Genomic DNA, 22,039 nt, shown 5'->3' with positions numbered 1-22,039 from the left:
GAATTGTCAATGAACTTCTTTGTGATTGCTTTCTCCCTTGGTTGGGCTTGTCCTCACCTTAGCTCTGATACCATGTTAATTTTAATTAACATGTTCTTTGCTTGGGACAGTTACTTCAGTGATCTATATTAGCCCATTTATCTTTCCATTTCATTTCTATTAGCAATCACATAACTCAATATCACATAGGCAGTAAATGAAGAAAGAACATAAACGATAGATGCAGAAGACAAACCAAGACAAGAGTACACAAGGATATGGCTCAAGCCAGGGAAAAACCCCAAGATAAAGAAAACCCTTGATCAAATCTTCTTATTATTAATATCAAATGTTCAGCAGGGAGAGAGTACAAGAGATCAAAGTCAAAATTGACTTGCCAATTTGGAGATCCAAAATCACTGCCCTTAGACAAATAGATGGTCCAAAATTGCAATTCAGGGGCAGACAAATTGTGCCCTCTTAAACTGATGACATACTGCTGTAGAAGCTTGATCTGGTTAGATTTACATTCCCTCCATCATTGTCTCACCTAACAGTTCCAAAACACCTCCATTCAACTGTGGCTCTTATAGGCAAACAAGATGCTGCCCTTCGCTGGCCCTTAGGGCTTGTCTGTACCCAAATCAAGTCTCTCGTCCCCCTCATTTAGGCCTGTACAGACCTGAGGCTTATCCTGAAGTGAGGCCTCTCAAGGAAAGACTTTCAGCCCAAACACAAACTCAGTCTGCCTTCCAGCTCGCAAGAACGAATTTACTTATTCAAACTGTACAAAATTTACCTTAATTCATGTGGTTATCTTTCTGAAGAATCTTGGCCACCTGATCAGCAAGATTAGGCCTGCCGCCTGCTTAAGAAGAACACCTTGAAGTTGCGGCCCAACTAGGAGAGAGTCCCCATATCATAAAGATTTGATGAGAAGCAATATTAAGTGCCATAAGTGCGAGTTCTGGACCAACAAAGATTGCAGAGACACAGTGTCATCGAACCACAAAGAAACAAGAGCCATCCTGAGGAAACCATAGAGAAAACCATCGAAATTCCTGAGGTAGCCGTCTGAAATTGCAGAACCAACTTTGCACTTCTTGAGGAGCACCTCAATGGGGTATATATAGTGCTTTGACATAGTTGAAAGGTCGCATCTCTTGGGTGAGCCGACCTTGAAGACGACCATTAAATTTGAATAAAAGATTTCCCTCCAATTACATATTGAAGCCAACTTTGAATGTCTTAGGCCGGAAGCATTAATAATCCAAATAGACACTTTCTTAATTATTTTCAAAGTACAATTTTTGCCAATCAATTTGAACTTTCACTTTGGAAATTCTTCCCCAAAGCTGCCTCATAAATTTAACAACCTTGCATGAGTGAAAAGGTTGAAAAAGATAGAAATGTGGCATTACATTCATCTAGAAGCTTTTATTTAGCATTTTGTATGGGCATCTTAGTCCTAATTTGTCCATTTGGGCTTTTATTGTAGTATTTTTAGTATTTTCTAGTAATTTTCCTTGGAAATAAAATAAGAAAAATATTATTTTATTATAGAAGAGAGTTAAGCTCAAAACTATATAAGGGTTTGCTCTCTCTTTCATTCTATACATTGGATTTGGGAGAAATCCCTTGGAGCTTAATGCAATATCTTTTGGATGTGCTTGGAGGATCTACAAAACTAGCTTGTGGGTGAGGATATCTTTCATATGTTTAATGTTATTTTCCTTATTGTTGAAGTATCTAGACATATGTTTTAGGAGTAAGAAATCGGTATACATCTTCCATTTTCCTTTTACGTTAAAATTGGAGTTTTTTTCATGATTGTATTTCCTTCTCTACTTATGGATAGATACCATTAGCATAATCCTGATAACTATAATATCCTTCAACATTGGACGTTATCTACATATATAATTACTTTAAAGCATATTTCTGTAATCTGGAACAGCAAGGAGAGGATGCACTTAGCTTGTACTTTTCATCTATATTATCTCATTTCCATCACTAGGATAGCCTTGCTTTGACCCCATTCACCCAATGGATGAGACACTAATTTTCATTCCACCATCCACTTTATTTTCTTAACTTTTTCTAAATCTATTTTACTTGAATTTATTCTTCATTTCACCTTTGCAGTCATTGCCTAAAATTCCAGCAATCCTATCCTAGTGAAGCCCCCCTTGAGCCAAAGGAATGTTGATTTTTCTAGTGCAATTAGGGTTAGCACAATATTTCTGAAATTCTGATAATTACTTTTGATGTAGATCTTCTTTTAACTTATTCCAATATATCATTTAGAGATTATACTTCAGGAATTCAATGATAAAGAACAATCAAACAGTAGAGATCACAATGCACAAAAGAAAGGCAAGATTTAACTTGGGAAAACCCACTACAGAGAAAAACTGAGCAACCTTTTCTGTAGAAATTGCTTGTAAATTCAAACTGCTAATTGTAATTTACTAAAACAATAGACTTGAATCTACTCTACTCATCAACAGAAACAATTAAACGATCGCGAAATCACGAAGCATACAAGAGAAAGAATTCAATCAACACATTACACAATGATTTCCTAGGGAAAGCCACAGCTAAAAACCCATGCTATCTGTATATTGCATTAGTCAGAAAATATGAGAAGATTACAATGCTTTGCTCAAGCCCGAGCAACCTCTGCATTATCTCTATCTATCTCACAGCTTCCTAGACAAGCCTAGGCCAATACTTAACCAATTTCTCGCTTGCCCAAGTCCCTATTTCCTTGCGTTGTTTCCTTGGGAATTAGCCCCTATTAATTAGGGAAATTCCTCAATTGGAATTGCGCAATCCTCATAGGCCTTCCTCTGACTGCATGCACCACCTGTACAATTCGGATGATTATACAACTAATAGTACATTGTCCCTGAACTCCAATCTCAACTGGGTAACTCTCAGATCTGACATGCATGAGTTATTTATGAGTGAATCATCAGTTATCTGGTTGATCACTACAAGCAGCACCACACTACTAGACCTCCCACTAGTTCCTCCAACAGTTTGAACTAGTTTAACTGACTTTAACTCAGTTTGAACTAGTTTAACTGACTTTAACTCAGTTAAACTGAATTAATTAATTACAACTCAATATAAACTCAACTGGAGCTCCTATAATGTAGGAGACACTCTACATGGCTCAAGTTAGACCCTCAACTCGAATTAACTGAGCCAACTAAGTCAATTTAACGTAGTTAACTAATACAAGTTGTCATGAGATGTGGAATTACAATTTTATTCCTAATTTAATTCAAGAACAAAATTAAATTAGGATTTTCTTGTTGCATTTTCAATAGAGAAATTCTTCATGTTCAATAGAGACATACACCTAGACCTATGGTCAAACCTGGTATTCTCCTCCAAGTCAAATCACCCAAAATCCGATCCTGCACTTCGCTCTTGAACCTGCACTTCCAAAATTTTGGCCCTTCTACAATACCAGTTGCCCCAGAATTTCGACCCTGCATCAGTTGCCCCAATAACCAAGAAAATTGCGCCCCCCTACAACAGTTACCCCAGAAACTGTGAATCACACAAAGAGAGACTAGACCACACGTGTGAGATGCTAGAGAGAGAGAGAGAGAGAGAAGATTTTGTCCTCTTTTTTCGTCCTTCTTTGTCCTTGTCCTTCACTGCCTTTCCCCAGAAATTGTCTTGAGTGAGAGATGTGAATTGCCCAAATGAGGAACTCGAACTGCCTTTATATAGTAGTCTTTCTAGGGTGAATGGACGTGTCTCTTGTCCAGGGCCGACTTGACTTGGAGGTAAACCGACTTGTCACTTCTGGAGCCAAAAAATCCATTTTAAAAATTCGAATTTACATCTTTTAAAAGTCGCAATGGACTTTGACTCAAAATAAATTTTCCTTTGGTTCAAGCATTTATAAATATGCTTTACAATGATAAATATCATTACATCAAGTGACCACAAGTACATTATGAAGACTGAACATAGTTACAAATTCAACAAGGAAGCTCAGCCTAAATTACAAAATAAGGTTGGTGAGGTGATAGTGGCCTTTCTTCTTAGTTCCTCCAAAGACTGACTTGAGCTTTAGGACTTTATCTCTATAAGTGATGGATTATGGGGTAATAATTCCTATACAAATTGCGTTTGTTCCTATACAGAATATATTATGTACTCTGCCTACCCACTTGTGAATGCCCACCTTTTATAACCCCGTCACGAGTTTCTCCGATTGCATGTACCTTCAAGAATGCAGACTGGAACAATCTCGTTATGCACAGTGATATTTTATCAATGAACTTTACATCATATTTTACTATAGAGTTATCACCATTTATTATTATTCTATTTACATTATATTGTACTTTATTTTATAACTTCTATTCGTTACACACTTATATTTCACTTTAGATTAAACACAAGCTTTTATTAGGCACTTGCAACATGCTTGGTGACTTGAGTTCATCTCATAAGCCAGAACAGAATCTAGAGCTAACATTCCAAGTAAATTGGGCATATAATTTTTAACCATATTTAAAAGAGAAAAACAGTTCTAACAGAAATAATTACTTTAAAGATATTGAGCGAATTCTTCCAAAAGAGTCGATATCCTGTGTAGCTGATAGGAAAAAAGGTCTGTACAGCCAGTATACATAAAGTTATTACCTGCAATGACAATTTCAAAATATCAAAGGGGAGCTATTAACCATGAAAATAATACATTTTCGTGAAGTAATTGATAAAATGAACAGATCTGTATGCAACTATTTAGCTCCAATCAACTAGACAAAGTTGGATATAATACTCAAATAAATGAATATCTCAATTCCTGCCCACTGAATGAGCCTTGTAATAACTAAGAAAAGGTGCAAAGAGTAAAGTGCTTGAGAAATTACGACAAACAAAATAGCAAAGATCAGAATTTTAACTTGAGAAATAATAAAGAGAGCAGCTAGATGAGAATAAAGTTATAAACGAAGGAAAAACATAGGAAGTCAAAGCATCAAACTACCATATTGCTTAAGAAAAATATTACAGTCAATAATTAAAGAGAGCTTTCTTGAACTATGCTAAGGACTGCAAGGAAAGCAAGCTATCATCTGCCAAGCATAAAATGCTTTTCTAGAAAGTAAACCTTGAGAGAAAGGTCTCCAAAATTAAAGAAACCAAGGGCCATTGAAATGCAAGGATTAACGACTATCAATCCTGTTACCCACCATTTTGTGGGTGATATCCCCAAGAGAAAAATATTCTCCAAGATGGTCCTCAGCCGACAGCCAGCAGCCCCTTGGAGCCACCAACTAGCTCGTTGTGCCATTTCTCTGCCACCTGAGCCAGCCATATGGTCCCTCACCCATCTGTCATGACCATATGTTTGAAAGTGGGCCTCCCAAAGCTAAAGGTATGCCTTGTCAATTGGTAATTGAGTATTGAAGTTTGTTTATCATGGACTTTTGGGCATGGATTAATGGGGGGATTCGGCGAAAAGAGTGGGCTAGGTTTGTGCTCTTGTCCCCTAGACCTCTTTTGGATGTTAACCTTGGACCCTAGTCCCGTGGAATCTCTTTTATTGACCTTTGGGCTTTAGGGATGGTACTACATGGGAAACCTTGATTTTGGTTGCGTGGTCCCGCTCCCTCATCCACATATATTACTCCCCTTCCACTCATTATAATTCCATTCATCATTTCTCCCACCTGGGTCCACATTCCTCCACTGGGTCCACATAAGGTTAGCCTTCCCCTTCCCCTTCCCCTTACCCACACCTTGGGTTAGGCTTGGAATGATGCCCCGGAGGTTGATGCAGCTAAAAATAAAGATAAAAGCATAATTGGCCACATTCAACAGGAAGATGTACCACAAAATGCAAAAGATGGCCGGGACAAACACATTTAGCACGTGGGCAAAAGCCAATACATAAGCTCTACCCCATCATCATGGCCATCACCCTGGTTCCTACAGGCCCTAGATGAACCTCCTTTATCATTCAGGAACCCATGATTGTCCCAATCCCTGGTGGGCAATGAACCGCCCTACCTTAAAGGGGGTATCAAGTGATATATCACACACATCACACTCTTATCCCTTGAGCCCCAAGCAATCAATTAAAGAAAAATCATAAAAGGCATATAAAGAAGGGTGGAAAAATCAATGTCGGGGCACCTCATGTACCACGATTGCTCCCTCTTATACTTTATATACCCAAGTGTGGGCTTCCCTTTTATTAGCTACCCTTGTACCCCAGCATGTGGCCCAGGGCTACCCCTTTTCATCCCCTACTCCATTCATCTCTTTATCACATGCCACCACCCTTTAAAGGATGTACCTTGGACATACTATCCCCTTTAGAAGTAGAAACCACCTAATAGGATACTTGGTTAACCCCATTTGGAGTTTGGAAAAATTAGCACATGCCAAAGCCCACTATGGAAGGGCATGCCATTATGAAGTCCCCACCTGTTTTCCATGGTTTGTAAGCTCTTTTACTCGATTTCCTTGATGACTTGTTGTACTGGAAGGCTAGGGGACGCATTGGATCTTATGCAGGATTGCAGGTGGTCTCCATTTTGGGTTTGGTCTCCCTATACGGGGTCCTAACCCTCCAAAGGGCTACATTGGCACATGTAGGGTGTGTGTTGAGAGCCATGGGCCTCCACAGCAGTAGAAATCACTCCATGGATCCATAGAGATGCTCAAAGATTGCTCGAGATTCACCTTTTGGGCAAGGAAAATGCACCTAGTTCACCTCTGCCCAGCTAGCCCCAAAGTTGTACCATGCACTTAGCAGATGACCCAAGACTTGTACGCTGATGTGGCAACACTTACACCGTCATTTGATCTCTTATAGATGATCTATAGGCACCTTCGACTTACTTGGAGACCCATGAGGTCACTTGTGTGCCCTCACACCCATTGGGAGCACCACAGGTTTATTATGTGGAGAACAAGGGGCCAACCCCTTGTCCATTACTTTTGGAAGTCATATTCATCATTATGGCACTTATGGACTTCATCAGGCTTCTTAGAGAGCCCAACAATATGTATTATTGATCATTCGACCTCTTGAGAGGCTTGTTATTTTGTTTATGAGCTAGTTTGGTGGGCTTGTCACCAAAAGTTAGTTATTTGCACATTATTTTTATTTTAGGGGCTAATGTAGGCTCAAATAGCTAAATCGAATTCATTAGGAGTGTATAAATACAAATTATGAGAGTTCATTTCTCATCATCACTTGGTTTGGACTTGTATCTCTCTTGAGATTTTCGCAATTCCTTCTTGGTGGACGAAATTTTGGACCATGGATGAATTTTGATGTATGGATTGTCTTTTCTTATCTTAGAGCTTCATGATTGGCAAGTTTATTGGTGGTTGGATATATTCTCTTACATGTAAGTACAAATTTAATGCTATTTATCCTTTTACTTTGTCACATGCATCGATGATGAGATTTTCACTATAATAGGGCTAGTTGGTGCATGCATTTACTGCGAAACTGTGGAATTATGTTTCTATATAGCATATCTCTATGTATGGGTCATGTATATTGAACGAATTCTCCTAGGTATAATTCTATGGTTGAATTTATCTTGACAAGCCATCTTACCTTGCAAAACGAAGTGTAAAAGCTTTAAGGTCACTCTCCTTTACCCTAATGACAAGCAAAGTTGTCCTTGAAGCCTCCTTGACCTAGAAACGAAGTCCATCCTCATATTCTTCTTGACTCCAATCTCCCCAAAGGATTAGGCACTGGTCTACCATAAGGTGATCACTTAAAGAAACATTTTTCTTCACCTCTCCTTCTTTATTCTAGGTCTAGCCACATTAGGGCTCCCAGGGCATCATTTTCCCGACAATCCACCCATAGAAAAGCTTCTATATCTTAGCCTCTATTGCGTTGGAGTATCTCCTAGGCCACCTCCAAATTTGAGGGAATTCCAACAGTGGGGTTGTGAGATATCCTAAGCCCTATCCTCGAGATTGGTTTTTTCCCTAAGTTTCCCTAGGCTAGTTCCTCATAGGGATCATTTTGCACCTTCAAGTGAAAATCAATTCTTTGATCCCCTTCTCCTCCTTGTTTAGGTCAAGTCTATCATTGGTTGCTAAACTCCTTCCTCTTGACCTAACTTGGGTCCACTTGGTCCCGTGTGGTCCCATATATTGTCAAAGTCAATTCTTCAAAAACCACTTGGGAAACCAAGTTCCATAACGATTTTAGAGATTGGGAAGCTCCTTTACAATTCATACTCCTTGAACCTAGCCCTTAAATCCTCATCCTCTTTTCCTAGAAAGCTTTGTACCTTGCTTAAAAAGCAAGGAGGTCCCATTCTTGAGTCTCCCTTAGGAAAGGGTCCCCGAGATCACTTCACATCTATCTTAGTTGATCTATCCTTCATAAGTGATTCTCTACATATTGGGTCTCCTCCCATCGGTGAAAATCCGTAAAGAGTAGGAAGCTTTAGCTGTGGTGACAGTGGGCTTTAGCTTCATTGTTTCTCTTGACCTAGCAAGTGCCCTCTAGGACCCCCTACTAGTTTGAGCGGTAACATTTTGGCGTTGTTGTCGGGGACACAAGACGTGTGTTTTGTTCCCCATACGACATATTGACATATCATTATTGGCAACTCCATTGGAAGAACGAAGCCCTAGTTCTTCATTGAACTTTAAGGTCAATGCTTGTAGGGTGAAGCAAGCATTTTTTTAGGCATCTTTACAAAATCAAGACTCTTCTAGAAAATGCAACGATGCATGCTTACTCCTTTTAATCATCAATGAACTTGTTAGCATCAATTCCTTCAGGGTTCTTACAGTTCCCTCTTTCCATCATGCTCATCATTTTTAAGAAGTCATTAACAAGCGTAAGAATTGCTTTGCATTGCCATCCTTCTTGTCTTGCTTCCTTTATTACGCACCTGCAATGTTCACTAACAAGTACAACCAAGCACAACATACAAATACAAGAGCATGATGTCACTTTTTTCAATCTAGGGTTTCCATGGTGTCTTAGAGGGTGAATTCCAAGGGTTCGTAAGTACAAACCCTAAATTCCTTGACCTTACCCTTGATAAGGTTTTTACTTTTGGCGGAAACATCAACCCTAGGGTTTTTGACCTAGCTTTCTTTTCACTATAACCCTTGAGAGGGTTTTACCACAAACCCTAGATTTTTCTTGCAAGCCCTAGATATCAAGAGTTGGGGTTTTTAAAGAGGGAACAATTATATAGGGTTAGGGTTTTTTCATCTTTCTAGGGTTTGCTAATTTAATTCCATCTAGGTTTTATGAACCCTAGATACCAAAATCCTTCAAGAATGTAAGATTTATAAACCCTAGATTTTATCATACAAAGTATGCTTGCAAAAACCCTAAAGAATATTCAGACCCTTTATTGTAATCTTAACTTTCAACATAAAATAAAATGTACATACCTCATGCCTTCTTCTTTGCAGAGATCCGGTCCCTTTTTACGTGACAACACTTCTACAACAAGTTTTAATCTTCAGTATAGGTGCCACATTATTTGTCAAGTCAAAACTACTTCTCATTTCCATGGCACGGGGATTAGCTTTACTAGTCTACATAGCTTACATAGTCTCGATTCTTTCATTGTAAGCTATGACGGATTAATATTCTAGGCTTTAGGTCAGCTTATTCCATCACATCTCAATTTTTTCCATGATCAATATTTGTTGATTTGGGGTAGCATCGGATGTGCTCTAGCCATGAAAATTGGTGGAGAGGCTAACGCACATGAGATCTCCAAGGCCCAGAAATGGTTTGGGCAGATTCTACCCAGTTTAGGAGACATTAAAATAATTAATATTTTTAATGGAGTTCCTAAGTCTAAACTTAGGAAAAATAAAATATTGATGGGTATTAATATAAAACTGGGTTAGAAGGTTCCAAAAGACATGGATCAAGCCAAATCTAATCTTAGTCATTGATTAGAGATGTAATCTCGGCTGTTGAAGGACCAACAAGAAAAGTATAAGAAGAGGCTTGAAGGTCAGTTGGAGAACACACCAGAGTGATCAGTCATTCATTTTGCTAGAGTGGGGTTGCTACGCAAAGGTGAATCAGTGATCAACAGTGAGAGGCAGCAAGTCCTGGACAGAGCGGCAGAGACAGTACTGAGAGACCAACGTAGAAGCAGGGAGAGCGAGAGCAGCAACCAGTTCAGGCCACACAGAGCCCAGCAGAGACAGTGCAAAGGCCAAAGGGACTGCATCATCCACACAGAGGTTGTTGGAGTGACGCAGAGGGTCCCAGAGGTTGCACAGTGCCTCAGAGGGCTAACGTAGAGGGTCCCAAAGGCTGCGCAGTGCCTCAAAGGGCTGACGCAGAGGGTCCTAGAGCTGACGCAGGTCAGCAGGAGGCTGACGCAAAGGCCAGAAGGGCTAGCGGCCTAGCGCTGAGCTTCAATTATGTCGGAGAGGGTTTCGTGGGACAGGTTTTCTGAATACCTGTTTCCGAATATAGAGGTATTGTTGCCGTGTATTTTTTCTCTGTCGGGTGAGCCAGTTAGGCACCCAGTTGTACTCAAGGAAATGTTGCATAATAATAAACCCTCAGAATAACTGCACCGGTTTTCCCACATTGGGTTTTTCCAGGGACATTTTTCCAAAAATAAAGGTGTCACTTGTGTGCTTGTTTTCTTTCAGTTGATGATCTGTAGATGTTGTGACTGTATTGTGTTTATTTCGGTATTTAAATATTTTAAATAACTTGTTCAGAATTTACAAGTAGAAGAAATAAACCAGCAGAATACAGATTAATTTTCTAACGGATAGACTTAGAAAATTCAACATGGTATCAGAGCGTGGTTGCAGATCACAGGAGAGTTGAAGGCATCAGCTAAGCAAAGCATTTGCAGCAGAATCAGTTGTCCCGAGTGTCAGCAGTTGATCCTTGTAGAAGCAATAGAGGAAGGGTTGACGCAGAGGGATTGCGTCATCAGTCTGGGCCAGAGAGAGGCCAACGCAGAGGCTGAGGAGGGCAAAGAGAGGCTCACGCAAAGCCACGCAGAGACCAAGAGGGTTGATGCAGTGGCTGAGGGAGCTATTTTTGCTCTAGTCGGGATTGCACAGAGCCTAGAGGCTCAGTCCTTCAGTGGTTGGGGCGAAGGAAGCTGTGGGCAATTGCGGGAGCGAAGCTGGTGGGGTACTGTGGTTAGAACAATACCTAACAGGGCAAGACCAAGGTAGAGGAAGTTTCTACCGAGGCGGATTTCTAGCCAAGGAATCCGGATCAATGTTGCAGTTGCACATACGATTGGAGAGGGGAAACTTGACGGTTGGCAGAAGGATTTCTAGGAGGGAAATCGGGACTCAAAGGGAGTACAGAAGAGAACTTCCAGATGGAAAGTAGAAAAACTCGGAGGAGTCAAACCGAGAACTTCCAGACGGGAAGTAGAGAGACTCAGCAGGAGTCGAACCGAGAACTTCTAGGCAGGAAGTAGAGAGACTCAGAGGAGTCGACAGAGAAGAGCATAGAGATGGTTGTGAATGGGCTGAGGGATCAGGATACGCTGGACGAAGCATCCAATTTTGTGGTCTAGAAGGCCAAGATCATGTCCATTCTAGACAGACATCGTATCAAGGGCTTCGCCTTGAGAGTAATGGCTATCCCAGTTGACCCGGTAGCTAATGAAAGGTACGAGGAGGCAATGGCTAAGGCAAAGTGCATCATCCTTGATGGGGTCAAAGATCATGTGGTCCCACATATTGCTGAGAAAGAAACGGCAAAGGAGTTGTGGGACACTTTGAAGACATTGTACCAGCATACTTCCATGCAGAGGAAGATGCGCCTGGAGAATCAGCTAAGGTCATACCAGATGCAGAAGGGACAGCAGATAGATGTCTTCCTTGGTCAGTTGAAGGAGATTCGTGACCAACTCACTTCCATAGGGGCCACGCTGGATCAGGAGTTGATGGTGAGGATTGCACTTAACACATTCTCCAAGGAGTGGGAGACATTTGTCCAAAGCATACTGGGCAGGGCAGTCTTCCAGATTGGGAAGAACTGTGGGCGGCTCTTTGTCAAGAAGAGATCAAACGGCTGACCAAGACGGGGAATAGCAGCAAAGGGTCAGGATGAAGAAGGAAGAGGAAGAGGATGTGCTCTAGCATCTGTGAGAGAGCAGGAGAAGAGGAATAAGAAGGACTTCTCCAAGGTCAAGTGCTTCCATTGTGGGGAACCGGGTCACTATGCGCACCAGTGTCCGAGGAAGAAGAGTAAGGGAGAGGCTTCTAACTCGAAGGCAGCGCCAACGAAGGTGGAGAAAGAAGTTGAAGATGACGATTGTGCAATGAGTGCTCAGTGCCACTTGAGAAGAAGTGGGGAGACATCGAGTTGTAGTCAGGAGGACTACAGGCGATAAGGGACAGGATCCTTAAGGTACCCAACCTCTTGGATTTTACCTTGCTACGAGAGCCCCGAAGAGCAGTAGCAGGACTAGTGGATTTCGATAGAGACGGATGCGGATGAAGCGGCAGAGAGTGATATAGAGCATGAGTCCCCGAGCAGCGTGAGGGTAGCAGGCTACAACAATGCAAGAGGCACGGGAGTGTTGCAATAGTGCAGGATGGCACAGAGAGGTGTGCAACGGTGTGAGATGCATGGAGGTGTTGCAGTAGCGCAGAGGTCAGTAGAAGGAGCACTTGTTAGCGGCAGAGGGAGCTTTAGCACCGGGAGTGTTTCTAGCCTGACAGGGATGTCAGAAGTTGGGTGGATCAATTACTTACTTCTCAGTGACTGAGTTGCAGTGAAGTAGCAGTTTGCAATAGCACGATGCAGCATGATGAGAGGGGGACGCAATGCAGATGCAGTGTTGGGAGAAAGGACCAACAGCAGCACGGATGCAGAGGGAGCTGTCGTATAGATGTAGCAGTGGCAGTGGCAGAGCCATGGGTAGCAGTACAGGATGCAGAAGTGCAGAGGATGTTGGGTGGGGAGGCCTAGCATCAGCACAAGTACCAGTGTCATATAATCAGAGTGATACTCAGTGTGGAGTATTACTAGAGCACAGTCCTCGCTAAGAGGGAGTGTTGATTTGGGGTAGCATCGGATGTGCTCTAGCCATGAAAATTGGTTGAAAGGCTAAAGCACATGAGATCTCCAAGACCCAGAAATGGTTTGGGTAGATTCTACCCGGTTTAGGAGATATTAAAATAATTAATATTTTTAATGGAGTTCCTAAGTCTAAACTTAGGAAAAATAAAATATTAATGGGTATTAATATAAAACTGGGTTAGAAGGTTCCAAAAGACATGGATCAAGCGAAATCTAATCTTAGTCATTGATTAGAGATGTAATCTCGAACGTTGAAGGACCAACGAGAAAAGTATAAGAAGAGGCTTGAGGGTTAGTTGGAGAACACACCAGAGTGGTCAGTCATTCATTTTGCTAGAGCGGGATTGCTAAGAAAAAGTGAATCAGTGATCAGCAGCGAGGGGCAGTGCGTACTGGACAGAGAGGCAGAGACAGTACTGAAAGACCAGCGCAGAAGCAGGGAGAGTGAGAGCAGCAACCAGTGCAGGCCACACAGAGCCCAGCAGAGACAGTGCAGAGGTTAGAGGGATTGCGTCATCACGCAAAGGCTGCTGGAGTGATGCAGAGGATCCCAAAGGCTGCGCAATGCCTCAAAGGGCTAACGCAGAGGGTCTTGGGGCTAATGCAGGTCAACAGGAGGCTGATGCAAAGGCCAGAAGGGCCAGCGCTGAGCTTCAGTTGTGTCGGAGAGAGTTTCGTGGGACAGGTTTTCTGAATACCTGTTTCCGAATATAGAGGTATTGTTGTCGTGTATTTTTTCTTTGTTGAGTGAGTCGGTTAGGCACTCAGTTGTACTCAAGGAAATGCTGCATAATAATAAACCCTCATAATAGCTGCACCGTTTTCCCACATTGGATTTTTCTAGGGACATTTGTCCAAAAATAACAGTGTCACTTGTGTGCTTGTTTTCTTTTAGTTGATGATTTGTAGATGTTGTGACTGTATTGTGTTTATTTCGGTATTTAAATGTTTTAAATAACTTGTTTAGAATTTACAAGTAGAAGAAATAAACCAGCAGAATACAGATTAATTTTCTAACGGATAGACTTAGAAAATTCAACAATATTCGCTATGATAGAACCTATGTCTATATTCATAGAGTATGTGAGTCATTATCAAGCCAGTGTCTGACCACAAGTCCTCTTCATCATTTTAATCAAGGTTGACCTCAACATTGTTGCCCAATATTTTCTCATCACGTAGTTAGAGTCACCGTCTCAATTACAGTGTCACTATCTCACTGTAGCGAGCTTCATAAGGGTATGCGCTACAAGTATGATGACTCTAGCTAAATATGCAAGGTCCAAAGATCCAAAATTTTGATTCATATTGTGAATGAGATCACTTATGGTGATTGAGTTACTGAGACATTGTGAACCAAATTTCGGGCCAGTATATAAATAGAGACACTGTGTGTTATCTAGAGTCGAGACGCCATTGTGACTATTCATCGTAAGAATATCATATATAGCTAATCTCATTGTTATTTACTATGCGATGCAAGCGACTTGAGTATATTATCGAGCCATAAACCATGTGTCATGATCCGACTGCAATCCATAAGAATATTGAGCCCTAGATCAGATTCGAGCGATGGGTATATTAATCTTATGGATCATGCGAACCTATAATTAGACCAAGCCTCAGATTTATCCCAGATATAGATGCGAGTGACATATCATAGAATTACAAGTACGTTGTTATGGTCCATATGCGAGCCACAGGAAAGAGCTAATATAAGCCACCGTCATAGAGATTACACAACCTTTACCGTAGAGATTTGTCAAATAGAAGCAATTTTCATTCTGAGCCACAGAGATATCGCAGAGTATGTAATCTTCTTACTTGAGACATAAAACTATCTTGTTACCATGGTACAAAGCTAAAATATACGTTACTGTAGCAATTGTGATGTCTCTGGAATATATCTTGAGTCATAAAAAAAGAGCGATATCATTGAATCGCAGCCTTTTGTGATGCCCTTACTGAGATTTGCAAGTCATCAAAACTGAGCCATTAAATCACAACCATCAAAATATATGCTACCAAAAGATTTAGTCCAAAAAGTGCGAGCTTCTAAAGCCATTGAGAGATCCGAGACAAGCCAATTGAGTGATCTTCAAAACCTCATACTTCAATCCTTAGCTCTGATACCATGTTGGAAATCGGGAGGTTTTCAACTTTATTATCAAATTTCCATAACATGATAATTACTTGTGAGATTATTAGCATTTCATTATTATGTTTTCTTACTTCATCAAGCAATTATCATAAAAACATGAAGATCACAGAAGACGATAAAACAATAGATATAGGCTCCAAGTCAGGGCAAAACCCCTCCAAGGGGAAAACCCAAAAAATTTCTTCTTATAGAATCAGATCAAATGAGATATCCAAGACCGAAAACCACAAAAATTTCCACCTCTAGATGCCAAGTCAAATCATTCTTCCTTCCAGTAGATTCACCAGCAAGGAACCAGCAAGAAAAGATGTACCAACGTAGATCTTCTTCCAGACTTTAGCCTCCCTCATCCTCTCTATCTTTTCTGTGATATTTCAGACCAAAACCATCCAAGTGTGTGTACCAAAATGAGCTCCATCTATCCTCTATTTATATAGTTTAAAGGGGGTGTGAACAGACATGTCCACCGGGGCAAGGTCGACTTGGCATCTAGAGGGGTTTCTATCCCAAATTTTACATTTAAAAATTCTTTTCCATTTTCTTTTACAATAGGTCCAAAATAGGACTTTGACTCTTTGAATCAAAAACCTAGAAGCACAAAGAACATGCTTATCTAGAAAATAATAATAATTTTATTTTTCTTTTCTTTCAATTTAATATTTTATACATTAAATACATAATGGTACAAATTATGAAGACCGAAACTAGTTACATTCTCCAACAGCTCCTAGTTTCAATCAAGGAATCTTGGTATAGCTTCCTTGATTTTTATTCTCCAATTAATTGAAAGTCACTAGGGTTTTGATGAAGAGAAACCTCTTTGTAACATTTCCTCTCTCACAACTCATTCCAATCAACCTTGTTCCATAGACCTAGCCGTTTGACTCCATTAGCCATGGATTGGCAGAAGACACTAGTCCATTAGTGTGTCAATCCTATAAAATTTAAAACCCTAAATTTTTTACTTTTTTTAATGTTTTCTAAGGTAAATTAGGGATAGGTTACAACAAAATTTGCATTTAATAGCATAAAATAACCTGGACCTCATAGTCCTTGGATTAGGCTTTGCATATACTAAATTGGAAAAAACAAAAATATAATTTTTATGCATTTTTTAGCCACTTTTTTAGGGTTGACGTGTAGGGTTTCATAGTTGTTTTATGCATTTTTAGCCATTGAAAATTTGGTGCAATCTATTTCCTTGTTTGCTCATTTAATAGCTTTTGTTTATTTATCGTTTATCATCATTTATAAGCTATTTTGTTATGGTTGTCATAAATTTTGCATGTTATAAATTGTGCTTCTTAAAAACCCTAATTTATAACAGCAATTGGTATTTTGAAGGTAGCTTGTGTTTGAGATCTATTGAGCCTTTTTAGGAGATTCAAGCCCTCTAGATTTAGCCATAAGTATTTTGAACTTGTTACCTTGAACTATCGCTCATCTCATCTAGAGCCCTGTTTTATTGAACATTATCCTTGGGTGTTTTATTTAGTAGAATCCTTGGAGGATATCTAGCCTAGGAGTTCTTAGGTTATCTAATCTCCAAGATCTGTTGAGGAAGCCTCCCTTGTGGGGATAATATCCGTCCATAGAATAGCAGGGGAACAATTTCTAAGGTAATAGTGGTGGCTAATCCCATTGTTTCCCTTAATCTAGAATGCTTGTTGAGGCTTTGCACTAAGGTGTTAAATTTTGCAATAACAATTCCCACCTAAATATGTATAATTTAATTGTAAGCCTAGTAGACTTGGCCGAATATGATCCCCCTCCACCTATTTTGTGCTTATATATTTATAGATATATAACTAAATAAAATGAATACTAAGCAATGTCCTTTCCAATTGCAAGCTCTCTCTCTCTCTCTCTCTCGGGTTCTCTAATCGTGTATGTGAGTATTTTCATTGTTATTTTGTGCTCATATCAATCTCCTACAAGAATGAACTTTTAGTTATTGATTATATTAGTTACATAAAAACATATGTATATGGATTTATTTAAGGAATCTAAGATTATCAAGAAGCTTCTAAGAGGAGATATTGGTGACCAAATACTCTCATGACTTGTACTCAAAATATGTTGAAAACAATAGAAGGTAAGGTCTTCTTTGACTTGTGCCTTAGTCAAAGAGACCACAAGCGGTCTTTCTTTAGCATGCACAAGTTCCTATAAGTTAGGACGAATTCCTAAAAGTTAGGACGAGTTCATGAAGCAGTTTAACTCATGCGTATAGTTGGAGGCGAAGTTGTTTGTCTCCTAGTAGAGTTAGAGTTGGAAAGGGGCAAGTGACAAAGTCTCAAAGGTTATTTGTGGCTAGGACGAGTTGCAAGAGTCAATCAGACTCAATTAACTAGTCAATCAAAAGTTTGAGTTCTAAACATAAATTTGCCAGGTATAGATGGGTCGAATTGCTTATAAGGAAGACGGAGGCACATCTTTGATCATTATCATTTGCACAAGGTTGTGTGAGCAGGGACTTCTAGCAAGGAGAGTGTGTGAGGAGAAGCCCATACGCAGGATTGAAGGGAGGAATTCTTGCCAGATTTGCGCTAGGAAATAGGGAGAATTCCATATAAGATAGGAGCCACTATTGCGTTAGGAAATAGGGCTCAAGTTGCGCAAGGATTCAGGGAGCAGATCAAGGCTACAAGAAGGGTGTTTCAAGCTTAGGTAAAGCAGGGAGAACAAGTGTGTTGACTATTGAAACAAGATTGTTTTGTAAGAGATCTATTGCTTAGACTCCTTTAATAAAATTCTCAAGAAAAGAAGTGGGTTTTCCCAATTGGGTTCCTAGGAAAAATTGTATTGTGTTCTTGTGTGATTGTGTTCTTTATCTCTGCATATTCTTTTATTTCCGCTGCTTATCTATGGTAGAGAAATTTTGTGTCTTGATGAAAAGAAACTAGTGCTCAAATTGTTCATTATAGAAAAGCAAAATTTCAAGGATTTTCTACACGGTATCAAAGCAAGGAACATAATAAAGACCAACACAAGTTGATTGGTACGTCGAAGTGCAACATCATAAGGAGAATATCTTTGAAATAGCCACAGCCTAAAGGAGCCTAGCGAAGTGGAGAAGAGGATTGGTTTTGGTTCATTTTTCTTGTGACTAATTAGGCCGAATTAGGCAGGGGCAGGCAGCATGGAAGAGGAGCATTCTGGGTAGTGTTCTTGTGCACTATTTGTGGTGCAAACACCTTGCAAATCAGGTCGAGTTTTTCCTGTTTTGTTACAAGAGGAACCGAGCCCTAGTTTAGGGTTGGTTTGTGGTCTTAAGGAGTTGGAAGAATAGTATATAAGAGGACAAGTGATATCACAAAAAGGAGGAATTTGTGGAGAAGGGTTTGCGAAGTTTTGAGGCAACAGATTGTGTGTTGATGTGGGTGCAAGATGCCCTAATATGAGGGCCAGAAGAAGAACCAAAAAATAAAAAATCAGATAATTGCACAAGGTCGTGACCTAGAGAAGCAGAAGAAGTCTGTTGGTTAAGGTATGTTGAATGTTATTCTCAAGTTGATGTTTTGCTAAGTGGATGAGGTCCTATTGGATAGTTTGTGTGGTCAACTTAAGTACAGGTTGGAGGGTTGTTAGAGGTTGCCCTATTGTGCCCTAAGTACAGCCTCTTGTGAAGGAGAACTTTTCCCTGGCAAGCAAGAGTAGTAAGGCCAAGGGCAAGGAGGGCCAAGGAGTGGTCGATTCCAGTCAGAAGGGCAAGAAGAAGGATCTAATAAAGATCAAGTGCTTCCATTGCCATGAGTTTGGACACTATGCCACTAAGTGTCCCAAGTGGAAGAAGGAGTCCAATAAGGATCATGTAGTTGCATCAGCGAAGGTAGATGCATTTTCTGCCCAGTTCGAGAAATATTTCTCATTGATTGCTTGCATGGCAAGCTCAATAGACAACAATGTATGGTATATTGATTCAAGAGCATCCTTCCACATGACCGGGAACAAGAAGAATTTCAACCACCTAAAGGGGAAGGACATGCAGTTTCAGATTGAGCTGAGAGATGATGGTATGTATGCAGCTAGAGGAGTTGGCTTTGTCAGTTTTCAAAGGGAGTTAGGTAATCCTCTTCATCTCAAAGATGTCCTCTATGTTCTAGGATTAAAGCAAAATCTTGTTTCGCCAGCTACCCTTGAGGACAAGGGTTATGATGTCATCTTCAGTAGAGGTAAGGCTTACCTCCAGCACTTAGCTTCTAGATGTAAGAAGCAGATAGGTGTGAGGATGAAGAATCTATACAATTTCCAGGTAGAGACAAGTGCATCCTTTAGCAGCAAGGCAAGGAGAGCAAAGAGTAGAGTTGTGATGGTGTCATGTCCCTTCTCAAACACATTAGTAATAGGGAGCTGCTACACAATTTTGCACATTTTTGACTAAGGAAGAGGGCCCCACACTTTCGACTTAGGGACTTAGGGGCCAAATCGACGTTAATTTGTTGCTAGTGGAATGTGGGGGCCACCCACATAGGAGTCTGAATTAGCCATTTGATATCCTTGGAGGGAAAATCGAATGGGTGGATGGAGGGGCCCACATGAGGCTAAGGGGGCCCAAGGAGTTATAAAGAGAGATCAACTCTCATTTTGTTGTCATCTTGATCATTTTACAAACAAACTCATCTTTGTACGCTTTGCTCCTTAGCGAGTCTACCAGTTGTTTAGCCACGGATCTTCCACAGGGGAGATTCAACCTCTCTACTTCAGGGGACTATCCGTGCCCACCCTAGGGAGGCTGTTCCACAGAGATTTTAGAGGGTTCCAGCATAGCCATACACTTCATCCAACCACGCAGAGGAAGAGACTACGTATTTTTTGGGCAGCCAGAAACACGCAAAAGGAGATTGAGCCAACCAAGAGATCCATAGCTCACTGGGAGTTCCGAGAGCTAGAAAGGTTGTTGGTTGAGGACAATTTCGCTGAGTTTTGCAGCCAGCTAGTCAAGGGTTACAGCAGTACGAATTTCTGGGCAGAGGGATTGCACAGAGGCCTCTGGCAGCAAACTCGTGGTGCTTGGGAGAGTAGTCATCCGGGCCAAGGATCATCCGAGGAGCAAGGAGTTAGTTAGCACAGGTGGACCCAGCGTTCTAGGGGTGTTTTCAGAGGGATTTACAGGCAGTTTCCTGCAAGTCGACTTTGGCAACAGCCGCTGGGGAGAGGCTCCAAGGAGGCCGAAAATCCAAAGTCAAATCCAGAGAAATTCCCTTGGGTTTTTCTGGGTTTTGTCCAAGGAGTCCGACACTGAAAGGATATAATTTTCTAGGCAGTTTTTGGGCGCATTCCAGCAGATCGAAGTTCAAAAGGACAACAGTTTACTGTTTTGCTGGGACAGCGCAGTCCAGAGTGGTGCAGCAACTAGGCAGCCTTCAGCTCAGCTATTCCATCACTTGGGTTTGGTCCAGATTGTCCTTGGGGCAAACCCAAGTGCACCATCTCATTTATATTGTACTTATGCTCTCAGATTTTATAATATATGGCTCAGTAGTTCCAGATTTATAGTGTTTTACGGATGTATAATGCATGTTTTTTATTTTATGTCGCTGCATTGTTTATTTGTTTAAAATATCACTCATATTCCTACATTGGAACATTACAGTGGTATCAGAGCCCACATCTTGGCTCAGCTGTGGGCAGTATCAAAGATGGAAATTCGGGGGCCAGAACTGAAGACTAAAGGTAAAATGCTTTCAAGTCAGAAATTTGAAGATTACAACGACTATTTCGCAAACATGTTAAAACAATTGGAAATGTGGGTATCATTGAAGATGGCAAAGAAAAAGGAAAACAGTTACAAATCTGAAGACTTGGAAGCAGCTGAAACAACACTAGTAGAGGAACCAGATACAGTGGATTCTTTGAGAAATACATCTGAAGGGAGCCAAAGGGTAAGTGATAATTCAGATGGTGGTAGGAAAAAGGTATCAATTTATGTTGCAAGTGCAGAGGTTTCCAAACTGGGCTTAGGAGAAACGTATGGACCTTTTTCAAATGAAGTCCTAGTTGGCAAGGCCGTGAGAAGTTTGCCTCACAAAAAGGGTCAGCTGGCCACTAAGTCTGGCGATGTCATGATAGGAGGTGCTTTCCATGTCAAAGGTTCAGCAAAATATGGACACAAAACTTGTGAAGATGGCCAGAAGCGCCTTGATGGTATCATTCCTATTTGCAGGGGACGAGACTCCACTCAAGAAGTGTTCAATATAAGTAAATTTCGACATAAAAATATGGTTCAGTTCACTGGATCCTGCATAAGGCCACCAGAAGTTTGTAATGATGACGAGATGCAATCATTATGCTCATATTCAATACCTACCAATTCTATGGAATATTCCTTCTCATATCCATTTCTGAAAGGAGTGAGGCCAGTGCTAGACAAAAGGTCATTGGCAACCTTTGCTGCAAAGTCTGTCACGGAATCACCAGGGAAAAGAGCAACTGTATCAAATATGCTTATTGACTCAATGCATACCTACCTGAGAATATCCCTGCCTGGGCAAATGAACCTAAGGTGCCAGAATTGCATGTTTGATGAAGGGAAGACCAAGGCAGATTCTGTGGTACTTGGAAGAGGAATTGGAGGACCTTGTGCTGCGAGCCTCAAGGCTAGATATGGGCAAGATGTTTGGGTTTCAGAAAGTCATGACTTATCTGGAGGAGCAGTACATTCATGTGTAATCAATGGCTATAAATTCGACTCAGGGCCATCTCTGTCCTTTAGCTTCCCATCTACTGGACCTCATGCCAATTTTCTTTCTCAGGTTTTGGATACTTTGGGCGAGTCTTTTCCATGTGTTTCTTATGACTCCTTGGATTTGAAAGATCCATTT

At 40.8% G+C, this 22,039-nt stretch overlaps 1 protein-coding gene across 3 annotated transcripts in view; it reads right to left on the bottom strand.

Moving 5' to 3' along the window:
• Positions 1-22,039, bottom strand: part of LOC149181004 (two pore calcium channel protein 1-like) — a 534,602-nt gene that overhangs the window by 486,379 nt on the left and 26,184 nt on the right. For all 3 annotated transcript variants that reach the window (XM_089416403.1, XM_089416401.1, XM_089416402.1), the window contains exon 4: positions 4,558-4,653. In XM_089416403.1, coding sequence (XP_089272529.1) covers positions 4,558-4,653 — 96 coding nt within the window. The remainder of the gene's footprint in view (positions 1-4,557; positions 4,654-22,039) is intronic.

This window comes from Pinus tabuliformis, chromosome 3_2 (assembly GCF_031772625.1).
Source record: "Pinus tabuliformis cultivar Carrire ecotype Pingquan chromosome 3_2, CPIR1, whole genome shotgun sequence".
Taxonomy (NCBI): domain Eukaryota; kingdom Viridiplantae; phylum Streptophyta; class Pinopsida; order Pinales; family Pinaceae; genus Pinus; species Pinus tabuliformis.
The sequence above is the reverse complement of the archived record's forward strand: the minus strand, read 5'-3'. Positions and strand labels throughout refer to the sequence as shown.